Consider the following 27,828-nt stretch of genomic DNA (forward strand, 5'->3'; position numbering starts at 1 on the left):
ATTCATTATTTACACAGACACTTGATTTACTATCACTACGAATACTTAATATAACACGAAAACGCTTTCCCCTGATGTCTACTGAATACAATTTATGCCATAATCCAAGATCCATATATTATCAAAGGCACTTTTGAAATCAACAGAAACACCTTAATAGTTTCCTTGTGCAATGTCTGATAAAAACAGTTACGCTGTACAAAGAAAGATATTGTTTATTGTGGAATAGCAATTCCTAAATCTAGCTCGAATCTCGGATAGTAATTTATTATCAGCAAATAATTTGCACAGTCTTAAATATAACAAATGGTACTCGTTTTTTACCAAACACACCAACTCAAGTAACAGGTCTATAATTTGGCAAATTGGCTTTGTCACCTTTATTTTTCAACATTGGAACAATAACACCTTCTTTTTCAACCATTTGGTACAAAGCCAGTGTATAAGCACTTAACAGTGCAACGTACATGAACAAAACACTATTGAAGCGAGTAATGTTTCGGCCTTAATTATTTCACAACACGGGTTTATTTCATATAAAAACAAGAGAAAAAGCCATCTATAACAAACAAAAATATTTTTAACTGAGTGCCTGATAAATGAGATTTGGACGACGCGGGGCTGGGGTAGAGAATGGGGTCAAAATGAATTTGATATGCCTGAAAATAGGTACAACTACTTGTTACAAAACGGCAGCTGACCAAATCACAATTTCTATGTTAAAATTAAGGTTTAAATGAAATACATAAAAATATTTGTTAAAAATATAAATAAATATAAATAAAAGTTTCAATGAGTTTGATATCGCCTAGGCCTTCTGTGCAACTTTATTAGATCGGTATCGCAAATCCCTATGCATTTTAGTAAATATTTCCATATTTGAAACCGAAACTTTCGGAATCTAAGAGGTAAATTTAGAATGATCTAATTTGCATACAGAACGGATGGACGGACAGAAAAAGGGAATCATTGAATCCCCTGTCAGTGAAGCGTGTTCTAGATCATGTTCTAGATGAGAATCTTTCTCTGATGAATATCCGCCTTTGGTGAGATTGCAATGAATAATACCCCATTCCTGATCAGCCTTTTAAGATAAATAAATAAATAAATAAATAAATAAAGACGTTTTAAAGTATGTGTATGCTATTCGCCAGTATAGTTGGACTGAGATCGCTAGAACGATAAATAATAAGAGGTCTGTCTGTCTCTCTGTCTTTCACACACCCATATATATATATACATCGAAAATGAAAAATGGAATAATGAATATTAGACTATACAGCACATACTAACAGAGAATACACACATACAATTATGGCAGTAATCTCCTTCCATACAATTCTATTACGCAAGCTATCCCCGATTTGGTAGCCATTGATGCATATTTACGGTTCTGCCTGTTACTAAACGGGTGTTTACGACCGGTCTGTTTATATAAGGATCTACAGTGCTTTGCGTACATCATTTCGACATAGGTACGCGTGATAAGGCAAGTGAAGAATTATTTATATTGAAAACGCATTGAAGTTTTGCACAACTGCCAAGGATGTTTCGTGTACTTGGGATTGTGTTCGATGTATTCATATTTCTTACAGGTATGGTAGAATGTGCATAATTAATTGGCAGTGTAAATTAATCACTACTGAATAGTGATCTTCATTACAAGTAGTCTCCTGTTCGAGGTCCTAATAATGTATAGGCAATATTATCGGAACACTAAAATTTGTATAAAAGTGTTTAATTTAAATTGGTTAACTCAAACATTAACGACTGATAAGTATACAACTATAGAAAAATGACGAACTTAAAAATATCCATATATACTAAATTTTTCATCTCGTATTCGTCGCGTAAATTAAGCTGCATTTCATTTTTTGAACTATCATTTTCACTTTGAACCATTGTAGAGAAATGAAAACGTGGGGTAAAGCAATGTAAGTATTTTGCAATTTTAGTTGAATATTGATTTGTCCTCAACATGCCCAAACGTTTCAACTGTACGCAACGAACGGAAAGGATAGAAACGGTCATAGGTATTATGAGAAATTTAAATCTCGCACCTGTCATCAAATGAACATTTGTCGATGCATTATATTTATATTGTAGATTAGATATTAATTTTCACTTCTAGATACGAGCAAAGTCATAACCTTTCTCTTTCGTCGCTTTATAAGACTCAAACGTCACTCCTCGAGGTCTATACCAAACTTTTTGTCCCGCCAGAATTTTATTAAGCGAGCCTTAGTTTTCCGTACATACTTTTTATACGTGAAATTGTCATGGTCTGACATTACCTGTCACCCACATGGCGTTTTTTTTTTTTAACCACAAATTTTAAGAAGCGTTTATCGTATAAGACGGATTTATGATGAATTATGCAGCATATCTGCCAGAACGTTGTGGTCCACAGAGTTTCACGTGTGTTTACAAGTAACATTCTCTAGCCCCCCCCCCCCCCCAACAAGCCTGTTAAGCTCGTATATTAGACAATAAGGAAATGTATTAATTTAAGTTTTGCAAATTACACTTTGTATGTCTGTTCTACATTGATTATCACAGTTTCATTACAAATACACATCTGTTTACGACTCTAGAACGAATCCTAAAGAAGATATTATCAAATACTCTCTCTCTCTCTCTGTCTCTCTCTCTCTTGTTGACTTAAATCCCGTGCGCGCACGATGATATTGCATAGACCCAATGCACTATTCCCACTTGTGGTAAGATGACACCGCTTCAAAATTGATAATTTATTTCCATATAATTCAGGAAGATACAATTGGTTTCAGTTATATTAGAAAATGAATTAAATTCGAACTGGTGGCATAGATGGAGGATGCATATACAAGTAAATCTATTCCATAGTCTATACATCGTCTTCAAAACTCTCTAAATCTGGTACAGTTTGATTGGCGGACTTGTGAACAACCCTCATTATATAATTTTCTTTACTATGCCCACTGATTGTCTAAAACCCATATCTATATCTTCGTCTGCTATTTTGAGTTCCGCAACTATACCATTTACATCTGTCATTTGTGACAGAGTCCTACAAGGTTGGTTGTTCATCTTGTGTTTAGTATTAAATTTGTATGCAAGTGCTCAGGGCGCGCCATTATAATACAACCCACTGACCTACGAAAAGAGCGTTTATGTTATGTTATATATGCAAACGTTAACGGACAGGTAAATTAATCATTTGCTAGGTTGTACAGGAAACAAACCGCATCACGTTACCTAACGTAAAAATGTGCGGAAGAGTAGTCACTGTGTTCGATGTGCTGATATTTCTTACCGGTAAGTTGAAATTACTACCGCAAATTATTAATCACTTAAACAAGGTCTATATTTATTCATTCATATAGCGGGACGCCTATTATTTTTCCTCATGCTTTAAGTTCCATTTTACGATCACCAGACAGAATCAAAGAAAACGAAGGCCTTACAGGTAGACGGAAATATTTATAATTTTGTCGCATAAAGAGACTAGGATGGCCACGATTTGTCTTCTAAACACAATTGTGCGTATCACGGAATCTTTAAATTGTGTTTATTTTTCATTGCGTGATTTGGATTTTTTAATGTAGCTTTAACAATGTTTCAGTCATCTCGCGAAGAATCCTCCGAAGAAAAAGATTCTCCTATAATTTCACTTAGAATAATCTAACCTAAGAAAACTGACGTTTACGGATTCATTAGACTGGAACTTTTAATGTTCATTTCTATCATAAATAATGTAAAGTTATTCAGTAAGGGGCCATCCATTTAGTACGTACGCAAAAATCTGGCAAAGTTTGACCTTCCCCCTCCTGTACACATGCATACTTTTTTACACCCCCATCTGTGTATGTATGCTTGAAGCATCCTCCCCGAATTCTACAGAACTGCCTATTTAATCCACGCAGAAACCATACAGCATTAATAATATTAATGTGTTTAATAAAACAGATAGTCCACCGACGTTAAATGTATGGCTGCATCCAATAAATAAGCTGCGTAACTTTAAACAGTTTGTCTAGTGTCCGTTAAAATTTAAACGCTGACTGAACCCAGTCGAACAGGTTACGTATTAGACAAATTATTATCGCGGTTTCACCCCACCCACACCCCGTTTCCTATGCGTACGTACATTATCAATAGACCACCCCCATACGCAAGCCTTTTCATTTGGGTTACCCCCTCCCCATCCATGCGTACGTACTAAAGGGACGGCCCTTAGTGTATTCTGACGATCGACGTGGTCAAAAGGTCTTGTCTTTTTTTTTGTTTTTTTTTTTGTTTTTGTTTTTTTCTGAGCTTCCGGCCTTGTCTTTATATGTTCAAAGCACATATTATGTATATGTTATTGTCCTGATCTGTATAAGTCGGACCCAACTGCAAAATGTATAGACCAAGATTTGCCGTCACAAATGCACATGTAGATTTGAGTCCATGCTGTTTGTTAGGAGTAGTCAGTAAAGCAAATGTTCTACTTGATATGCAGAGGCATTATGGGATGGTCGATCAGGATGTTTGCTGTTGGACCCGACCTTTTTGCTGGTATATACGGTAACCATTTGCTCTAACAGTTTAATGCTTGTTATTTCGATAATACATATAAAACCAGTCCTCTAGGACATCAATCACCTAAAGTTTCTCTAACACACTCCTCTAGCATATCAACGATGCGTATTTTCTCTAGTAGTCATCTAGCATATCAACCACGTGTATTTTCTCTAGTAGTCATCTAGCATATTAACCACGTGTATTTTCTTTACCACATTCATATAGCATACTAACCATGTGTATTTTCATAAGTAGTCATCTAGCATATCAACCACGTGTATTTTCTCTAGTAGTCATCTAGCATATTAACCACGTGTATTTTCTCTAGTAGTCATCTAGCATATCAACCACGTGTATTTTCTCTAGTAGTCATCTAGCATATTAACCACGTGTATTTTCTTTACTACATTCATATAGCATATTAACCATGTGTATTTTCATAAGTAGTCCTCTAGCATATCAACACGTGTATTTTCTTTGGTAGTCCTCGACCATATCAACCACATGTATTTTCTCTAGTAGTCTTCTAGCATATCAACCATGTGTATTTTCTCTAGTAGTCCTCTAGCATATCAACCACGTGTATTTTCTCTAGCAGTCCTGTTGCATATCGACCACGTGTATGTTCTCCAGTAGTCCTCTTGCATATCAACCACGTGTATTTTCTCTAGAAGTCTTCTTGCATGTCAACCACGTGTATGTTTTCTAGCAGTCCTCTTGCATATCGACCATGTGTATGTTCTCCAGTAGTCCTCTTGCATATCAACCACGTGTATTTTCTATCCTACAGTCCTCTAGCATATCAACCATGTGTATTTTCTCTAGTAGTCCTCTAGCATATTAACTACGTGTATTTTCTCTAGCAGTCCTCTTGCATATCAACCATGTGTATTTTCTTTGGTAGTCTTCGAGCATATCAACCACGTGTACTTTATTTAGTAGTTCTCTAGCATATCAACCACGTATATCTTCTTTGGTAGTCCTCGAGCATATCAACCACGTGTACTTTATTAGTAGTTCTCTAGCATATCAACCACGTGTATTTTCTCTACTACAGACCTCTAGAATATCAACGACGTGTATTTTCTATAGCAGTCCTCTAGCATATCCACCACGTGTATTATTTCTAGTAGTCCTTTAGCATATCAAACACGTGTATTTTCTCTAGTAGTCCTCTAGCATATTAACTACGTGTATTTTCTCTAGTAGACCTCTAGCATATCAACCTCGTGTATTTTCTCAAGTAGACCTCTAGCATATCAACCTCGTGTATTTTCTCTACTATAGTCCTCTAGCATATCAACCACGTGTACTGTCTCAAGTAGTCCTCTAGCATATCAACCACGTGTAGTTCTCTACTACTGTCCTCTAGAATATCAACCACATGTATTTTCTTTACTATAGTCCTCTAGCGTATCAACCACGAGTATTTTCTCTAGTAGTCCTCTTGCATATCAACCACATATATTGTCTCAAGAAGTCCTTTAGCATATCAACCACGTGTATTTTCTCTAGTAGTCCTCTTGCATATCAACCACGTGTATTGTCTCAAATAGTCCTCTAGCATATCAACCACATGTATTGTCTCAAGAAGTCCTCTAGCATATCAACCACGCGTATTTTCTCTAGTAGTCTTCTAGCATATCAACCACGTGTATTTTCTCTACTATAGTCCTCTAGCATATCAACCACGTGTATTGTCTCCAGTAGTCCTCTAGCATATCAACCACGTTTATATTCTCTACCATAGTCCTCTAGCATATTAACCACGTCTATTGTCTCTAGTAGTCCTCTTACATATCAACCACGTTTATTTTCTCTAATACATTCATCTAGCATATCAACCATGTGTATTGTCTCTAGTAGTCCTTTAACATATCAACCACGTGTATTTTCTCTAGTAGTCTTCTAGCATATCAACCACGTGTATTTTCTCTAGTAGTCCTCGAGCATATCAACCACGTGTATTGTCTCAAATAGTCCTCTAGCATATCAACCACGTGTATTGTCTCAAGAAGTCCTCTAGCATATCAACCACGTGTATTTTCTCTAGTAGTCCTCGAGCATATCAACCACGTGTATTGTCTCAAGTAGTCCTCTAGCATATCAACCACGTGTATTGTCTCCAGTAGTCCTCTAGCATATCAACCACGTTTATGTTCTCTACCATAGTCCTCTAGCATATTAACCACGTCTATTGTCTCTAGTAGTCCTCTTACATATCAACCACGTTTATTTTCTCTAATACATTCATCTAGCACATCAACCACGTGTATTGTCTCTAGTAGTCCTTTAACATATCAACCACGTGTATTTTCTCTAGTAGTCTTCTAGCATATCATCAACGTGTATTTTCTCTAGTAAGGAGTTCAGACCCAGTCAAAGCTTTGTACTCATCTCGCCATGCGCACATCGTTTGTGTATGTGCCCTGGTTTTGGCCTTTTCTGGACCACCAAGACCCATCGAAAGCTTAGTCTCCGGTTCAGGGGACCACTCGGGAAGAATGTCACATGTATCATATCATTTGAGTAATTTAAGAACTATTTAAAAATAAAATCGAAATGAAAAATCAACAAAAATGAAAGAGCATTTTATGCATTTTTCTTACCTTTAACCTCCCCCAACGTGCATAGGATAACACAGGAACTTGATCAATCTAGTTGTTGAAACCATCTGTCATGACTTAGATAGTTTCTCAAAATTTCATAGTCATCTTGCCATTAACAGCAGGTACGGTTATTGGTTCAGTTGGCTTATTTTGCAAAAATAATTGAAATAATCTTAAAGATATAGCAGTTTGTTCATTATTTTAAAAGAAGTTAAACAGCATTCTTAACGCTCTCTGAAGTAGAAAATCAAAACATTCATCATCATTACAATTTTTTTGTGTAAACAAAAACTTAACCTATAAAAGGAAATAGAAACCAGAACATCCATCATTCTTACAGAAATTAACCTCTGATGAAATAGAAAACTGCGGTGGGAAAACTGTCAGCTCTATATGTATGCAAGAAAGTAGACTTACGGAAATACAATACATTGCAATACAATACAATACAATACAGTACAATACAATACAATACAATACAATACAATACAATACAATACAATACAATGTAATGCAATGCAAAACAATACAGTACAATGCAGTGCAATACAATAGAATGCAATGCAATGCTATGCAATGCAATACAATACAATACAATGCAATGCAATGCAATGCAATACAATACAATACAATACAATACAATATAAACACATTCACAAGCAGATTTGTGCTTAGGTAATCTGGCAAGTACACAATGAAACGTTTATAAGTCAATGGTGCTTATTACGACGAGAGGAATGAATAGGAAGAAGAGGACGATGATGAGGTTTTTGTGTGCCTTAAACCAAGTTTTGTTGAGGATTACAGCCAAAACATTATCCAATTTAAGATGTGAAAATCAAAGGTGATTTTTTTTTTCAATACTCGTGAGTGTTCCTTTCGCCATGATTGGAAATATCTGATAAGCATGTTGTACCTTTTTTTTACATCGTTGTTACTCAGATATACTATGGATATACTAACAAGAAGCAACTCCGGGCACTGCTCTACCATGGAGTACATGGCAAGGTTTACAGTATACGTGTACTAGAATTATGTTGCAGTCTTAAATTTTGTAAGAACACTAAATGCTTGCTACAGGCAGGAATCACGTGATTATTCAAGTACTCATTAACAACGATACAAGAGGTCACTCTTTCACATTGCAGACCTGGAATTACGTCGCTTAAAGCTCGTTAACGGGTGATTTCAGCCCATAGTTTTCTACACATATCAAAAATGAAAGTTTGTCAAGGATAGCTTCAATATTTATTGTAATATTTTCAGTTTCCGTATTAGCTGCCCTGCTGGCATTTGACCAATTAGGGATCAAGCCAACTGTCAATGGATTCTTCTGCCGAGACGTAAACCTAATGTATCCCTACAGATTAAGTTCTGTACCTGCGGAACTAGTAGCGTTTCTCTTTGTCTTGATACCCTTTGTTCTGGTTAGTATTCATTCTTTAAATTCTATGCTTGTTTTGGATCCGGGTGATGTGTTTCCCAAAGCTGATTTCTGCCATTATATTTTATTTAAGTCTCTGATATGACCATGACCGCTGAAAATACCAAGAAATATTATTTCTGGTGGGTTGGGTCGCGTAGAGGATGGGTGACAAAACTATACATATTTTTACAAAAAAGAGAGACAATGTGAAGAAAACATTGAAAATACACGTAGTAGTTAATGTCAAACTGACTGATTTTATCAAATATACGTATTTATCCATTGATATATGCATGGGAAAGAAATATAAAAACTAGTGACACGCCTTCCATATGTACCTATCGACATAACAAAATTATTTCTGGTAGATTAGGGTAGGGCAGAGTGTGGAGGCCAAAACTAAACATATTTTTAGAAAACATGAGAGAGGCAATTTGAAGAAAACATTAAAAATATATTTGTTAGTTAATGTCAAATTGAATGATTTTAGGAAATAGATGTATTTATCCATTGATACATGAATGGAAAAGAGAAAAAAATACTGATACGCCTTCTATATCTACCTAGTTATGTACGTATCTTCTCCATACATGCTTACATAAGGAGTAAGTAACATGGTTAAATACAAAGCTACATGTACAATTTAAAATGTGCATAAATAAATATACTTAGAGGCTGACAAAGTAAGATGAGTACTCACACTGTTCTTTTTCTGCTGTAACAGATTACAGTAATAGAAGCCATCCGCCACTACCACTTTAGACCAAAAGAAACTGGATGGAACTGCATTTGGTACTCGGACACCTGTTTCAAGACAGCAGGAGTGTTTTTGTTTGGGATGTCAGTTACAGTTCTTCTGGGAGAAATCACCAAATTGGCAGTTGGACGACTGAGGCCCCACTTTTTTGACGTATGCAAGCCTGATTATAACAAAACCAACTGCTCTAGTGACAATGTACCAGTTTACCTTGACGTTGGTGACCAACATTGCCAAGGCATTGAAGTATCTTTATTAGCTGATGCCAGGTATGAGTGTGTTTATATTGCAGAAGTCAAATGCATTGGATGCTTGATCAATTTACGCAATAGATAAGAAAGCATCCATCGTAATTATAGGGCTAAATCAAACCTTGAATAAATCGGTCCTTTTGTGCAAACTTTATTCCATATTGCGATAGTGGTTCGCATTAAAATAGATTTATACGTCTAAAATTGTCTTTTGGAAATTGATTTCGATTTGATCCCATCGAAACGTTTTTCCCAGGACAAATCAGATTTAATGAGTGACTCCTCGAGTTTTTTTAAATAAAAAAATCTTTTTAGAACTTTGCGTGAATACTATACAGATGATTGTGGCTTATTTCCAGATAATCCTAAATCTATCCTCATACTTGCTATGGAAGAAAACCTGTTTTCCAAAATGCATTTTTGTGGTAGTTCTTAGCAAGGTCTGCGTATAAACGTTTTTATAGCTCGAACATTTTCTTTGTGATGTTGTGAATCTCCCGTCATATAGTCAGTGTTGATGAATTCATATTAGAAGCGACGCATTTACATTTATTAATTTAATGATGGATTTGTCAAATGTTACATTGCAAAAACACCGACAATAGCAAAGACTAGAGTTCTATGTAAGGAAAACGATAACGAAAATGATTCACAGCTTACAACACGCTTCGTGAAATGAAATCCAATATCACCTGCTAGCCTCTTGGAAGAATAGGACGAATGCTTCGCCCACTAATTAGCAGAACCTTTGTTCGAAATTGGACAAGTTTGTCAATTAAAACAAACCTAATGATGATGAGCAAAAGACTTTGAAATGTGTGGTGAAAAGTTAGTAAACTTGGACGAGAAATTTAAAGTTAGAAAGATCTGAACTGTATATATTATAGAGCAGAAGATACAAAGGTGAGAAACTGGGCACCGTTTTAAAGACTTAAATGAGGCTAACACGTGGAATCTAGACGCGATTGATGTATATATGTAGGAAAGGATATATATATATATATATATATATATATATATATATATATATATATATATATATATATATATATATATATATATATAAAGATCTTCAGAATATATTTCGCATATTTGTTTCAGGAAGTCATTTCCCTCTATCCACGCAGCCATGGCTTTCTATGCAGTGGTATATCTTAACGTAAGCAATTGAAATATTGTCTACATATAGGATCCTTGAACGAAACAGATAAAGAGCCGATGTCCAAACCTGTCATTTAAGCAATATTGAGATAAATTTTGCAGACTCTCTAATTTATCTTAATCAGACAGTTGATATAAAATTGTAGGAAGCTATAAATATAATTATTTTATCAACGGAAACATTGAACGTAACTTGAAATAAATTCTGAAGCAATAAAACGTTACCAATTTAACAGTCAAATTAATTTTATTGACAGTACATTTACTAATTTCAAGAAAGCAACTAACATTGGGATCCGTTACAAAGCTGAATATTTAAAGTTAAATAGCTTGAAAGATTTCGTACCTGTTTCACATTTTCAAATTGTCTTCCGCCTCTGCCTCGCCGGAAACGATGAAGACGGACTTTCTCGAGAATATTTGCATCAGATGAAAGGGGGTTGTTAATTTGTTTTCAAGCTCCGAAGTCCATATAAATGTTTATTTCTCTGTTACATAACAGATCTATCTACAAGTTCGCTTGAAGTGGAGAAAAGTAATGCTGCTTCGACCAGCGATACAAGCCTTGTACATAGGTTTAGCAATCTACGTTGGGTGCTCAGGTGTTTCGGACCACAGACATTATTGGAGTGACGTAGTAGGTGGCGCTCTACTCGGTGCAGTTGTAGCCGTTTTGTCAGTACGTATCATCGGCTGCCTTTGGAAATCGTTGGCATTCTGTTTTCTTATCGAAGACAAGATTCTAGTGTTAATAACTTACATTCAGAGCGTTCTTAACTACACATAGTTTTGTGTATCACAATCTCGAAGGCGGGAAAATCAAATATCAAAGGAAAATAAAATAACTAGACCGGTAAGACTGAGGGTATTATTTCAAAAGTTATAAAAGGTCATAGACCTGTCATATTATTTTGCATCTTTATCTCGTTTTTGATACTAAAATAAAATTTAGAAAAATATAAATAAATACTGGATAACTCACACATTTATGTATCTTCATCTTGTTTAAGTGTACAAAAATATTTTGTAAAATGTGTTAAGATAACGGAGACAGACCGGTTTATGGATGTTTTAATCAAAATAAATAAAATTCACTTAACCACTAATAAGTTTGTATATCAGTATCATCATCTCGTATAGGGTCACGGGAACACTAAAATCAAACTACATAGGACCAATAAGTTTTGGGTGTGTTTTAAAATTTCTTTAAAACTCAGAGGACCAGCCAGGCTTTACATTATTTTAAAAATCATGAAAAAGAATTACTGAAATGGAGGTTTGAACCATAGTGAAATTTAAGTCAGACCTTGGGTTGTTTTGAAAGGAAAGAAAAAAGTACAAGACCAGCCAGACATGAAGTTATTTAGAAAATCGTAACAAATACTAATATCTGCTGCATAAACTAGTCAGGTACAAAACAGGAACACACATATTAAACGTCTCTGGACGAGCTGCTTAAATTGATACAGGCTTTGTCTTTGTCAGAGTTTACCATGAATTTTGTATGTATCCACAAATTGTACGTGATAAAAATGTGTGGTGGATAAGCTACATTTATATTCATGCTTCTGTAAGCATTTACTTGACATGAACAGCATTTATCCTCGTGCTTCTGTAATAATTTACTTGACATATACATCACCTATCTTCATGCTTCTGTAAGCATTTACTTGACATATACAGCATTTATCCTCATGCTTCTGTAAGCATTTACTTGACATGAACAGCATTTATCCTCGAGCCTCTGTAACCATTTACTTGACATATACAGCATTTATCCTCATGCCTCTGTAACCATTTACTTGACATCTACAGCATTTATCCTCATGCCTCTGTAATCATTTACTGGACATGAACAGCATTTATCCTCATGCTTCTGTAATCATTTACTTGACATGAACAGCATTTATCCTCATGCCTCTGTAATCATTTACTTGACATATACAGCATGTATCCTCATGCTTCTGTAATCATTTACTTGACATGAAGAGCATTTGTCCTCATGCTTCTGTAATCATTTACTTGACATGAACAGCATTTATCCTCATGCTTCTGTAATCATTTACTTGACATGAACAGCATTTATCCTCATGTCTCTGTAATAATTTACCTGACATGAACAGCATTTATCCTCATGCCTCTGTAACCATTTGCTTGACATATACAGCATTTATTCACATGCTTCTGTAATCATTTACTTGACATATACAACATTTATTCTCATGCCTCTGTAATCATTTACTTGATATGAACAGCATTTATCCTCATGTCTCTGTAACCATTTACTTGACATATACAGAATGTATCCCCATGCTTCTGTAATCATTTACTTGACATGAACAGCATTTATCCTTATGCCTCTGTAATCATTTACTTGACATATACAGCATTATTCCTCATGCTTCTGTAACTATTTACTTTACATATACAGCATTTTATGCCTTCCAAACAAATAAGTATTTTGTTGTGGTTCAGATTTCATTCTACCGCGAAACAGTGTAGTTCTTTTTCAGTTTCATTGATGTATGATATTGCTATGATTCGAGGAGAGACATACACAGTTTTGTCCAAATTAGTATTGATGATGCATACTGTTGTAAATCCCATCTATTAAGCCACTCTTAGTGATTGCAAATCAGCTACTCATTGTAAATTGTCGACTCATGTTCGAATGAAGACCCTCAGCCTATTCCGGACATCTGTCTATTTTGGACCCCTGCTTAATCTAGCAATTTGTAATGATTTTAAATTATATTTACGGTCTTACAATTTGTTCATTACAATTTGACAGAAATGACAAACATGACAAAGTTCCTCAGTCTGAAATGCTTGTGGAACAATATATTCTAGTAACTTTTCAGCTTTTCTTAAAATTTGAAACTTGTATTATTTATAGATTATCGATAAAAATTATCACCTTGTCTGATAATTATATTTTATCTGCAGGTGTGTTTTGTGACGACCCTTTTGGACAAGTGGATCAGACAAGACAAGCTTTGCAACATGCAGCATGATATTCAACGTAACACATACTACAGAGAGATAACCGTAGAGAATGACAATGCCAAACGCGTGCCCTTATTAGTATTTTAGTTGATTAATGCAGGTATCCCATTTGGTACCAGTGATTTGCACGAATGTGCAAAAGTGAAGAAATACTGTGACAAGTAGTGAATTTTCAAATGGTTTCGGTCAACATAAAACGTGATGCCAATTTAAATGCTAAAGATGTGCCAAAAGATGTTTAAATGAAAAAATATTTCAGATAAAACTGAAACAAGGAGAAAATTAGGTTACGTTTTAAATTCCGTATGGACTGTAAAACGATAGATAGATAGATAGATAGATAGATAGATAGATAGATAGACTGTGATGATTGTGCGTAAATAAGTAAATGTTCACCACGTGCATCTTTACTGCATGCAATTATATTGTAAACGTTTAATATCACACAGGTAAGAGCTTTTTTTTATAACACTGCGGCTTATCCTCGTGCAATACACAATCACGAAACTCGCACGCTTTTGTTAAAGATGTAAACTACAATTTGGTACAAGAGAAACCAACGTTTCAGTGTACCATTGGTACAACAGAAAGGACATTTTCAGTGTATCATTATGTTTCTGATAAAATGTTATCAGCATTTAATGTTATTAGAAAGAATTCAACTTGACGTTATGAAAGAAATGGATGAAAATTCTTAACAACTTTTATCTAGGTTGTAAACAGTATTTGTTTGCCCTACTCCCGTTTTCGGGGAATATTAACCGGTCCACATAACAGACTTGATAGTATGCACCGTTTGAGAGCAAAAGAGTGAAAAGGGAACAAGATATAGAAGATCTCAAATGCATAATGATTTAATACTGAATTTATGGCGCCAGTTGAGATTATTTTCATTATAGTTTTGGTTTGAATGCAAATAGTTCCGAGAGAAATGAAAGAACAAATAATTTCATTAACTCTGATTTAGTGCATTTTCATCTGTTGCGCGTAAACAAATAATCCCAGATGCAGTTCTATAACCAGTAACATTTAAAAGTAAGTATGCCTTTTGTACAATTTATAAAGCAAAGATCAACTGTACTTCCAAATAAATGAGTAATTTGACACAAACAATATCATTTTTCAACATTTTGAATCTATATATATAGTGTGCAGTTTCTTATGTTTGCTATTTTAACACGTGAATATATCGCTTTGTGTGATATTGATTGGTACAAATAAGCAAATTAAATTATTGTACAGTGATCTCTTTACTGATTGCCTGCGATCGTGGGAAAACCTTTTGACCCCACCTGCTGAAATTTTGTGTTTTTAATGAACATTTTGGAAGTCATTTTTCGATTCGAGGAATTGGAGAAAAATGGTATCGCCTGTCAGAATATGGCGCATTTCCCACCACAGGGTATCATCATCTCGTATAACATACCATAACATGAAAAATGGCCAAACCCCAAGACAAGAACAAAAACAAGAAGTAAAACCAAGGGTATTGCTTAGTTGATAGCGAGTGTGAGGTGGGGGGTGGAGAGGGGCGGTTAACCTTAACCTGTATCATGGAATCCACCTTATATACAAGCGTAGTTTAAACATTAACTTACAAAAGTAAACAAACTCACCGCTGTTCACATAAGAATGTGGACATAAACCGATCTGCAAACTGACAGAAGTGTATCCAGCCGCTGCATATTTACGTGGTAAATATATGATACAATTCCGATTCAAAATGAAATTTGCTTACATATTCTGTAGTCTACAGTTCCAAGTCAAACACTGCAACTATCCGGTCTCAAATATATTACAATGTAATGTTTAGTTGTGAAAGTGACATGTTAGGTTACGTAAACATGGATCGTCTAGTGCAGTTTAATGAGTGCTGCATCAAACAATGCGATATCACGCGCATTCGACATTCTGTGTTGAAAAATGATTTTGTCCGTGTAATATGTTTTGTTTATTCGGAAGTACGTTTGTTCTTTGACTTATAGTCTGCAGGAAAAGTAAAATCTACTTTTAAACGTTAATACTAGTTCAGTTTTGCTCAGTATTACTTTTCACGCACAACAAATGAAAGATGCAGTGTTTGTCAGATGAACGAAATCATTCATTTTTCTTTCTGTCTAAATAATTTCCATTGAAATAAAAACCATGTGATAAAAAAGCTCAAAGCTTGCAAAAGCTGGACATATATATATATATATATATATATATATATATATATATATATATATATATATATATATATATATATATATCAGAAGAGAGGGAAAATTATATAAATGAAAATGTTTGCAATATTTTATGCGATATAATTATTTATATATTGAAGATTTTGGAATTTATTCTAACAATTCTAAAGGAAGTCAGACCTGTGTCACGTAAAACCATGTGATAAAGTACGCTTGTTCTTTGACTCATTAGATACAATAGACTGTATAAACATTGTCATTTTTATATCTGAACAGGCAAGCTGGATTCATTTACGAACGTGGCTATTATTGTAATAATACTCTCGTAACGTTCTTGTCAAAATATGTATTGTATGAGGAAGGCAATTCATGTGCGCTCATACGTAATGCATATCATTGTATTCGTATTTAACGATCCTTCGTTTGCCTAAGGCTCAGCCATTGTATTTTAACCGTCTCATGGGAAAGGTTCCCTTGTGGCCGAGTTCAACTGGCTTCAAGTCTCTGCTCGGTCATCGTTGGTATGTGAACTTGCTATTAGCTTCTTCCCGTGGGTGAGTGATTCTTCCCGGGGTATTTCACATCGTTAAAACATTCTGTCCTCCACATATCAGCCTATCGTATGCTGAAAAATGGCGTTAAACCACCATAGCCCAAACTTAAAAGAAGGGAGAAAACAAATGTCATTAATAGTGGTATGATATGGATGCTTCTGTCAGTGGTGGCAATGGCTCGGAGACAGTATTTGTTTACTTGCAGTGAGATTTGGGACCAACGGATCTGCGTGGAAAACGGTTTATCAAAGGGTCCTTCAGCAGACTGAGAAGAGACGGTTATGCGTGGTTGCTTCTTGAACATCCGAGTAGAACCGTGGAACCGGAAATGCATAATGTTCTTTTACTGGGCGCAGCAAGACTGATATCATACGCCCATGTTTGAATGAATATAATTCAGTTTTGTTATATGAGTGAGAATTATTCATGGATCGTATTTGTCTACAAATCATGCATTGTTCGTATTTATTTCTAAATAATATACATCGATCATTGCTGATTGATCTATTTATCAGTCACATTTATTTATCAACTCTGTACAGTGATCATCCCTGATTGATCTATTTATCAGTCACATTTATTTATCAACTCTGTACAGTGATCATCCCTGATTGATCTATTTATCAGTCACATTTATTTATCAACTCTGTACAGTGATCATCCCTGATTGATCTATTTATCAGTCACATTTATTTATCAACTCTGTACAGTGATCATCCCTGATTGATCTATTTATCAGTCACATTTATTTATCAACTCTGTACAGTGATCATTCCTGTTGATATGTCCACATATCAATCCTTTTTATTTATTAATTCTCTACGTGGATTCTCGTTTGTTTGCACCGTAGAAGTACCATGTTCCGATTAGTTCAATTTCTGGAACGAAATTTTTTTTTTTATATCCGTTCTTGAACTCAAAGCGCATCATTCTGTTGAATCTGTTGCTGTACTTTATTTATATTGTCAAAGTCATCCATCGTTAAATTACATTATAAATAAACATCTCAATCAGGAAACTGTATTCAGTGTCTTCACTAGATCCAATCCCAATCGGGTTCATCCTGTTACATTGCGAAAACTGGACAGTGGCTCTCGCGTGTCGGTTCCTGTTTTGTTCTTCCTTCACAAAATATGCTGGCATCCATGCATAGCCTAGCATGTGCTGAAACACGCTATTTAAACCTCACAAAACAAAAATCACAAACTGTAACAGATACAAAAAAAAATATTGGGGAAAAACAGAATGTAGAAAAGATTTAACGTACTGATATGACAGATCTGTCAAAATCAAAGTCTGAGCATAAAAGCTTAAATTCAGTCCGGGAATCTGGAATCATAGCTGTTTGAGCTATTATTCTGACCATACCATAAAGAAATAAAGAAAACCAGGTCACAAGGCACTAATATGTTACGCTTACAAGGTCACATAACACAAGGCACTAATATGTTACGTTTACAAGGTCAAATAACACAAGTCACTAATATTTTACGTTTGCAAGATAACGAAGTTACTGCTGCAAACAAGACTGAGACACACACAACTATACTTTTATTGAGATGGAGGAATCGAGGTTACTGAACAGAAAAACTAACAAAACTGACAATAATATATAGTATTCACCACATTTCACAAAGATTACCATGCATAAAGACGTAATCGATAAGGTCGCATAATATTACTGAAACTTTTAAGACAATGTGAATGTCGACATTTACGTTTAAAAATGGTCTATATCAGTTGATATGGATAACAATTACCTAATGCAATTACAATTAACTAATGTAATTACAATTACCTAATGTAATTACAATTAACTAATGAATTTGAGATTGACAAACACTGACTTTCTCTTATCGAATTCCAAAGAAACGTAGCATCAATTAATGCTGATTAAAATAGTTTGAACATCGAGGAACTCAGCTTTGCATTATTTCAGTTGACGTTTGAGGTCTACGGTCGTCATACTACACGCGTTAAAAAGACTTTCAGTGTAGTAGAGTGAAATAATTTTTTTTAAAAACAATTATAGTGCTGGTTCATGCCAGTTAGTGTGCTGTTAACATTGAAATTTAGACTATTCGCCTTAACCAAGCTGAGACCTCTATCCTTGTTAAAGTGAGTTTATATGTACTTGGCAACTTGAGCCATATCTTTGTTGACTTTACCAAATTCATAATGAACTATATAAGGTGTTTGACACATGGTTCCTTAGCATTAGATTTATATCACCGCTGTCATGTTAAACATACATACATACATACATACATACCGATCAATGTGGGTATGTGAGAAAGCCTGCCAGTAGCTTCTCGTGGGTCGGTGGTTCTTTCCGGGGTTTTCCGGGATTCTTCCTCCACCATTAATACTGGCCGCCATGCATAGCCTATCGTGTGCTGAAAAATGGCGTTAAACTCCACAACAACAACAACATACATACCGATGGGTTTCGTTCCACGTACAGCGTTACTCACAGTGTATGGCTATAGCCCTGGCACTTTTGAAATATAGAATTTTTTCACTCGATGAAGTACGCACAAAGTGCTAGCAGTTGGGAGCCCGTTTAAACCGAGTTCACTAGCCGTGGATTTGACCACGCCCATAATAATCAGTGTTATTTTTCTTTATATAGTCACACTACAGATGAGACTTGTTTTGCTATCTGTTCTGCGTAATAAAATTAATTTAGTTCTACAAAGTCGGATTTATATCAGATAAAACCATTCTTCCGGACAGAATATAGTCCAACTCGGGTTAAAGATTTTATAAGTGAATATACATATTTAACCTAATTATTTCCCGAATGTAATAAGTGATGAGAAATGTTCTAGTGTTATCATCCATGGAGATTATTCTTGTCATATACAAACTTAGTTTTCATAATAATCATATTCAAGTGCATTTAGGTGAGGCATTTAAATATCAACTCTTAAATGATGATGATGATGATGATGATGATGATGATGATGATGAATAGGCCAATATTATTAACAACAACAACAACAACCCCATAAGTTCAGATAAAAATTTGCAACTACAGATAAAATCGCCCATTAAAAGTTAACAGATTTTAATCACGCAGTATTTTCTGCACCATAGACCTTTAACACTCGTACCTGCATCCAAAGAAAGCGTATGGCAGGCTTTATGAACAACTCTGCACTCGCAAGTTACTGAACTTTTGCTTCCACATGTTTCATCAGCTGTTATTCAATGTTAAGGTCGTGTGATTGTGTATACTTAAATGCATTACTGAAAGTTCTTGGGGGAATAAGGAAGATAATGTCTTATTTTAAAGCAACCTCTCCCCCATATTCACTAATTTCACTGTAAATACTGCAAAAAAAGGTTCAAGAATATGCGCCAAATTGTGAACATATATAACACATGACCTACCAGCTTGTGTAATTGCACGTCTTCATTATGTTCTTTAAACTGGTCTGTTGTTAACAGGTTTTCAGGTATATATATATATATATATATATATATATATATATATATATATATATATATATATATATATAATGGTCATTGCAAATGCACCATAAATGGATGAGGTCAGTTTATGGAGTCATTTCTCTTTCTCTATCGTGTCAGGTTTCCTACTGTGTTATAACTGATTGAGTTAACACACACACACACACACACACACACACACGAATAGAGCATTCCAAATGAATTCCAATGGTGTTTTCCAATGAATTGCAATCTTGAATGTACGTATGTACCAATAGCCAGAAATAGTGTTGATTCGCTAACAGTCTTAATGTATCATATGATATAATCCAAAATGTCTCTAAGTGATCTCACAATAACCACAAATAGTGATTTAGTTCGAAATACTTAACGAAGACTTTGTAATTCCAGTAAAAATTCCAGAAAAATTTCAGTAAATAAATTCTCTCAAATATTAACTGAACACATTTAAAGACTAATTCCACATCGTACGTTGAGATAGGAATGGGTATTTCTGTTTATCGCTACCTTTATATAAAAAACTAAAACACAATAACAGACCAAGATGAGGGACTTTTGTCCCATCAAAATCATTTCCAGAAGTTGTAAACAAGGTAAAGTCTCTTACTAAAAATTATTAAAGAACATATAAAAACATCGGAAGTTTTTTTTTTCTTCAAAGGGGAATACGGATCTCAGGAAAATAGATCCAAATAAACACGTTTACCTCCAACTAATAATGATCATAACATATAATCTATAAGCATGACAAGGATTAGGTGCGTTAATTTGTTGGTTACAACAGAAAAAGATACATTATTCAGATAGGTCCAAACTCATATCCCTAATTATCGACAAAGGTCAATCACACGATACAAATTAAATACACATAACAATTATCCTTGAAAATGTTGAAGTGCCAAATAAAATTGAACTAAACGCTTTAAAATATTGAATTGTTGTACTTTTTAGATTAGTTATTTTAGACTGTATGTTATTGATCTAGAACTAACACGAAAATAAGGACCTCCTCATACATGATACAAATGTAAACTAACACGAAAATAAGGACCTCCTCATACATGATACAAATGTAAACGCTAGCTTAAAGACTCGTTGTACAACAGAGCCAGCAATACGTACTCTACTCTGCAAATGATTAGAATAGACTCCAGTATTTTAGTAATTACTAAAATTGCCGTAGCGGTTATAAAATGGGAGATAAGAATGTAGTGTTTTTATCATCTTATGAAGAGTTAATTCCTCGATTGCAGGTAAATATATGTAGCATGTACTTGATGTTTTTTTATTCACCATGTGAGTATACTTTCAATCCGATTTTAGCATGCGTCTCACACACTGTTCTAGACAGCAATGTTCGAAAATCTTACAACAGGGTTAGCAATTACACGCTTGAAAGTCTCACTACCGAATCAGAAGCTACACGCTTAAAGGCCTCACAAACGAGACAGAAGCAGGGACGTCATTCAACTGTGTTGGGGGGGGGGGCGAAACTTGATTGGGTGGTAAACTTTGACGGGTTTGTTAATTTTCACTTATAGGCATTTGCAATTTTACATTTTATAGCACATGCAAATTCTTGGGGTTAGGGTATATGCCCCCACCCCCAATAACGTCCCTGGACAGAATTTACGTGTTTAAATGTCTTTATAGAGTAAAAAATGACACGATTGAAAGTCTTGCTACCGATTCAATGGGATTTCCTTGTCCCGGTGCAAACGCCAACACACACACACACACACACACACACACATATATATATATATATATATATATATATATATATATATATATAGCCACACATGCATACACATACATAAAAAAGAAATAAATGATAGGAGGATGCATGGGGGCGGTATTGGGACTTAAATTCCACCAATTATTTATCCTGAAAACGGGTTGCGTCTCTGTTTCACTTGTGGTTCAGTTGAAAATGACGCATGCCCCACCAACTGATTGGTGAATGAAGCCCATGTGACTGCTAAGGGGCTGTTCAGTTGGCCCTTTCGGGCTCAGTGCATTATCATAGCAGAGTAAGGTAAAAAGTCATTACATCACCCATAGATGTAGTTACCCAAGCAAAAGTAGTTTTATGGTTGAGTGTTTTTTTGCAGCACGTGGGAAAGCGAAATGGAGGAGACAGATAATTGAATTAAGAATGAAATTGCAAGGTGAGCGTCCATAGATTCCTTAATACATTCTTTATATTACTTAATATACTTAATAAAGCTAAATTGCTTGAAAAGTTGGGCTCCTACAGCCACAACAAAGAGAGGGCTTAGATACATCTAGCGCTCTCTGTGTGGCCCAAAACGAAGAAGACCCGCAGCAAGCAAGCAAAGCAAACCAGCAGGGAACGAAAAGAAAGAGGAATACTCAGATGCTGCCTAGCTGTGGACACCAATCCAGAAATGTTGGTATTCCATGCCACAGAACGCGACATGAAGAATGAAGTGTTGTAGGATGGTTACGTCTTCAGTGATCCCATATGAAGCAGAGTGCTCTTCAATGAACCAATGTGAAGTGGACTACCCGTATCACGTAGACGGCTCTGCCGGTCTGTGCACCCACTTGACTGGAAGAAGAAACATTGGATATGTGTAAAATGACCAAAGTCAGTACTGAATTACAAACTTGTAATTATATCGCTCAGGCATATATATTACTTAAGGGCATCTGACTACCACGTACCTAAGACCTGATCATGATTGTCTGATTGATCCTACTTAGCACTCTCTTTTGCTGCCCCAATCCAAACATTATGACTCTTGAATAATTGAGGATTAAAACCTCATAACAGGAGTGATGTGCGCAAGGCTTGGTTGATCTCCTGCCCATTTATGGGCAATCCCCCCCCCCCGGGGTAAGGATGAGTGGTCCCAAATGACAACCCCAAAGTTGTAAATATTAACGAAGCGCATGGACAAACCTTCCGACTCTATAAACAAAGAAGCCCTGTGGTTTGTCCCTGGAAATCTTGGCTATCCCAGAAAGTTATCCAGTCTTAATAGGTTGTTCCATGACGAAATGACAGGAGAGGTCTTGGCCAGTGGCGAGTGCTCAAAGGACTTTGACGTCTCGACCGGAGTAAAGCAGGGCTTGTATGCTTGCACCTGTGGTGCTCAACCTCTTCCTCGTCCAAGCCCTACTCCATGTAGTGAAGGATCCAGCCATTGGAGTCCACATCAAGTATCTGCTTGATGGATCCCTGTTTTACTTGCGTCGGCGCTCTGGAAAACAAAGACACTGGAAATAATACCTCTCGAAACTGTTTGCAGATGACTAGGGCACACAAGGAAAACCAACTACAGACAATAATCTGGACAAAACAGAGGTACCTCTTCAGCCAGCTCCTTACACAAACCCACCGCAACCCACTGGCATGATCGAGGAGAGACCATTGAAGAACGTGGTGAACTTCACATAACTGAGAAGCACAATGTCTTCAGATGGGTCGCTGAAGGATTAAATTAGAGTCAGGATCCAGAAAGCAAACAAAGCCCTAGGAAGACTTCGTGTCAGATTCCTGCAGGAAAAATACATTTGGTTGCCCACCAGAATCAAGGTGTATAAAGCTGTCGTCCCAACCTCCCTGCTCTACGGCTGTGAAACCTGGACAGTATACTGCAGGCGTGTGAAGCAGCTCGAGCAGTTCCACGTGCGCTCACTACGGTCAATCATACACATCCGATGACAAGACAGGACGCCCAACTTAGAAGTCCTCAACAGGGCCGCTGTTATTAGCAATGAAGTACTACTGCTGATAGACTCACTCAGATGGTCTTGTCACGTAGTGTGGATGGAGGAGACAAGAATAGTGAGACAGATTTTCGACGGTGAGCTCAAGTAGGGAAAGTGGAAACGAGGGCGTCAAGGAAAAGGTGTAAAGACAACCTTCAGTGTAACCTGAAACGGTGCGAAATCTAACCCAGCAAGCTGGAAGCCTAGGTCAATTACAGGTCTACCTGGCTTACGCTCATCGCAAAGCAAAGGTTGTTAAACTAACGGAGGATGGCCGGCGCCAACGCCTCACAGCCACGATAGAAAAATGGCACATGGCAGCACGTCTGAAGACGTCCGATGAACAAACTTTAACATCCTGTGTGCTTCCAGCTTTGGACTCAGGAGCCACATGCGTAATCATCGTGGGCCGCACAACTAGCGTCACCATCCGACATAATGGACAACCAAGGAAAAATATATCCCTATGTTGTCGCAACGAGACGATGGTTTGCAGCAAGACAAGCAAAACCATAATAAATTGTATACATGTATCCATATATGGGTGCATGGTCAGACGGAAGGACACACCGATGTATATATGTATGTGTCACAGATTAACGTTTTGACTTCTTAATTATTCCCTTAATGAACCTTATACAATCATCTATATATAAATCGTTGATAACATTCATTATCTAATATGGTTTTTAACGTGATAATGTTTCATATTGCTTGATACATGTATAATCCGTACAAATATTAGATGCAGATAATATTTTTTATTTGAGGACGACTATATACAGAAATGTTCTCTTTCCTCCAGTGATTGATATGACTTATCAGTAAATCACAGGTACAAAGTCCATAAACATTAACATCTTCAAGTGCACGTTCACGCGGGAATAGTTTCGTTTTGCGCATTTGCCATTCTACCATGTTATGTTGTTGTTATGGGGTTTAACGCAATTTTCAGCATTGAATAGACCAGTATAACTGGTGGAGGAAGAACCCGGGCAAACCCCGGGAAGAACCACCGACCCTCAAGAAGCTGCTGGCAAGCTTTCTCACGTACCCACATTAGCCTAGCACAAGACGCGAACGCACGCAGACAGAGGTTAGTTTACAGTGAAATTGAACGATGAGCGGCCTCTCGGGACCCCTCTACCATGTTATATCGAGTATGTCATTTTTTTTGTTGTCGTGAAGATATCTAGTCTTTATTTCGTATTGATATTACAGCGACGTTGCTAATACATTCTTCTTGGCTGAAAAAATGTTTAATTTGCTACTTTAACTGTTAATCAGATCAAAAGCTATTCTAAGAATATAGGGTTTTTCTAATATTTTTTGAAATCGATCTCTGCTACTTATATTATAAATATCGATGGCATATTGAACACTTGTCCAAGAGACCACGTATGCATTTAAAGAACACTGTCTCAGCCTGTAAGTTCATTGCTTAACATGCAAGTTCGTACTTCTCATTGTTTCTTTTTTAATTATTCATTACATATTTTTCTGTCTAAAAATATGTACCACGTATTTGCCATATCAAGTCATGCAATATATTTATCTTCAACATTGTAGTCTTGTGTCATTTATTTCGAACCCTGTGACGTACGTATGCACGTTTGTACACAAACATGAATGTACTTTTGTTTTAAATTCACACAAACTCCATGACACCATTAGGCTGTCTACAGAACACTTTCTCAAACTGTTGATATTATTTCATGCTTATATATTAAATCGAGGAAGTCATACCAAACGGTTAAAAATGATAATGGCATTTGAACAAGTGTGAATTATACACTTAAATAATGAAGAAGCACATCATACCATTAAGCCCAAAACGTTAAACATTTAGTTATAATTCCTATTAATATTCAGTTTAGATATACTATTGACTTTGTATAATTCCTATTAGTATTCAGTTTAGATATACTATTGACTTTGTATTATTCCTATTAGTATTCAGTTTAGATATACTATTGACTTTGTATTATTCCTATTAGTATTCAGTTTAGATATACTATTGACTTTGTATTATTTAGTTATAACGATTATACAGACGGTTTTATACTTTGTGCGCTAATTAAGGGAATGTAATGATAAACTGCAAAACATCATCAGTCAAATGTATACCACTCTACAAATTATTACCTTCACACAGTACTTCAGAAATTATTGCAGCTGCATGACCACTCTTCCAAAGAGTGACAAGTACATAGTGTTTTTTTATCACCGTATTAATATTTACATCCTGGATTGCAGGTAAATGTAGGGTCCGTGGAACATGCGCAAATATACCTATAACATACACTTAATGAGCGGTTTATATAATGCGTCCTATGCAGGTCATTGTTGTTTGTTGAGTTAAATGTGGGGGGTGCAATGTGATATGTGGGGTTTGTTTTGCAGCACGGCTGTGCTTGCGAGAGGGGACATTAGAATTATTCTTTCAATCATGGTCTCACTTGGTCTCGGGTGAGTTAATTCAAGCCAAAAGAGGCTCACACTTTTGACTGATATCAAAACAGTTTATGTTGGCTTGCCAGCTTAAAAATGATTACTGATTTCATTACATTTATTTATGTTATGTATATTTGATTTAATTTAATTGTTTGTTAGTTTTTAATTTTTTAAAATTCCATTGCATGCTATCGTAAAGTTCTCTCGTATAGAGTTTAGAGTTTTTTTCTATTTTTGACGTAAACAACTTTATAGAGACATTATATCTAATGTTGACCTAGTTCCTGACATTGATACAGAACAAGTGTAGGGTTCTTGCAAACTATGTTTTTAATATTTGTTTTAATTCTTTCCCAGCGTATACATCATTGGTTTTAGTCAAGGCCATACTGGAAGTACGTGATATTAGGCATGTAAAAAGCTTATATGTTGTTCTAGAAACATGATTATGTGACCCTCATACGGGGATCTGGTTTGCGTCTTAAATTGGTGTATAACTGTTTCCTATAGAGAATTTAGTTCTTCGGGATTTAAACCATTGTCACTTAAACGGATTTTGTTGTGACTAGTTTGAGTTGAATTTTTTAATTTTTCTTCATATTATTCGGATTTCAAGAGATTTTTTCCCCCCCCCGGTCATACTTGTGCTCTAAATTAATTCTTGTTCAAGGACAGTTATCAAAATGTACACAGAATTCAAACACTGGAATATTATTTTCTGTGATTCAACACAAATCTGTTGATATCAGTACGACCCTGACAGCAGCATACGGCATTCGCATTTCATTTCGGATTTCATCGGGATTCGAATTCAGTTTCATTTGGACATTTTATCACTAGGACTTCTATTTTTTCATTCTTGGATTATTCTGGGATTATGTTTAGATCTGATTCGTAAAACCGTAAGTTTTTTTCTCATTATTGCCTTGGGTTTCTAGGGAAAAAAGATTATTTGTTAAATCTGACAAAGCTTGTTGTCTTCACTAGCAGTAGGCAACAATTACCTAATGTTCGAAGAATCTTTCTCTTTTCGAATCTCCTTCTATTCCTATCTCCCTCCTAACTGCATTTATGTTTACATCAAAACTGTAATTTCTATATTCGTGATCCCATTTTAATTATAACTTCATGAGGTTATATTCGATTATGCGTGATGCTGATTTATGTTATGATGATCTAATGTCATTTTCGTTAGTTGACAAAGCTACGGCCAGAGCCTCTGTACAGATCATTTACATTGCATTTGTTATCATATGCAAATCCTCGATGATAAAGATACCAGTTAAATTGGTCTGGTGATTTAGAATCAGTTTGTGATTATACAACGTAATCAGTAAAATACTTTAATTTCAAATCTTTTTAGCATATTCATTTTTGGAATATTTTTTGATTTGTCGTGAATTACTTTATACTTTTGTAGTCATTCATAGGTTCCTATTATCATTAACTTAAGTGAATAATAAACTCCAGAATAAACTACAAATTAAGCTCGAATGTCGATATGATTCCATGTAAGCTGAATACACAAGGTTTAGTGTAGAACGATGGGGTACAGGTAATTTTAGTCGATTTTACAGGAATTATAATCCAAATAACTCACGATTATTTATTTTCTCCATTAACTATCCTAAACAGATTTAAAGGTAGATTACATGGCAACA

General features: G+C 35.6%; 1 protein-coding gene across 3 annotated transcripts; it reads left to right on the top strand.

The window, feature by feature from the left end:
- The first annotated feature begins 1,473 nt into the window (after positions 1-1,473).
- Positions 1,474-17,506, top strand: LOC149790146 (phospholipid phosphatase 1-like). 3 transcript variants are annotated; one of them, XM_089972131.1, is made up of 7 exons: positions 1,474-1,595; positions 8,421-8,581; positions 9,305-9,606; positions 10,690-10,747; positions 11,252-11,428; positions 13,696-13,771; positions 16,701-17,506. In XM_089972131.1, the coding sequence occupies exons 1-7, from the start codon at positions 1,547-1,549 to the stop codon at positions 16,793-16,795; spliced, it is 918 nt and encodes a 305-aa protein (XP_089828257.1). In that variant the 5' UTR covers positions 1,474-1,546; the 3' UTR covers positions 16,796-17,506. The 3 variants fall into 3 exon arrangements, with proteins under 3 accessions (XP_089828257.1, XP_089828259.1, XP_089828256.1); XM_089972133.1 differs by lacking the exon at positions 1,474-1,595 and adding an exon at positions 3,209-3,297 and having other exon boundaries at positions 13,696-13,855; XM_089972130.1 differs by lacking the exon at positions 1,474-1,595 and adding an exon at positions 3,209-3,297.
- The last annotated feature ends 10,322 nt before the right edge of the window (positions 17,507-27,828 follow it).

Source organism: Sinohyriopsis cumingii, chromosome 10, assembly GCF_028554795.1.
Source record: "Sinohyriopsis cumingii isolate HCF-2022 chromosome 10, ASM2855479v2, whole genome shotgun sequence".
Taxonomy (NCBI): Eukaryota; Metazoa; Mollusca; class Bivalvia; order Unionida; family Unionidae; genus Sinohyriopsis; species Sinohyriopsis cumingii.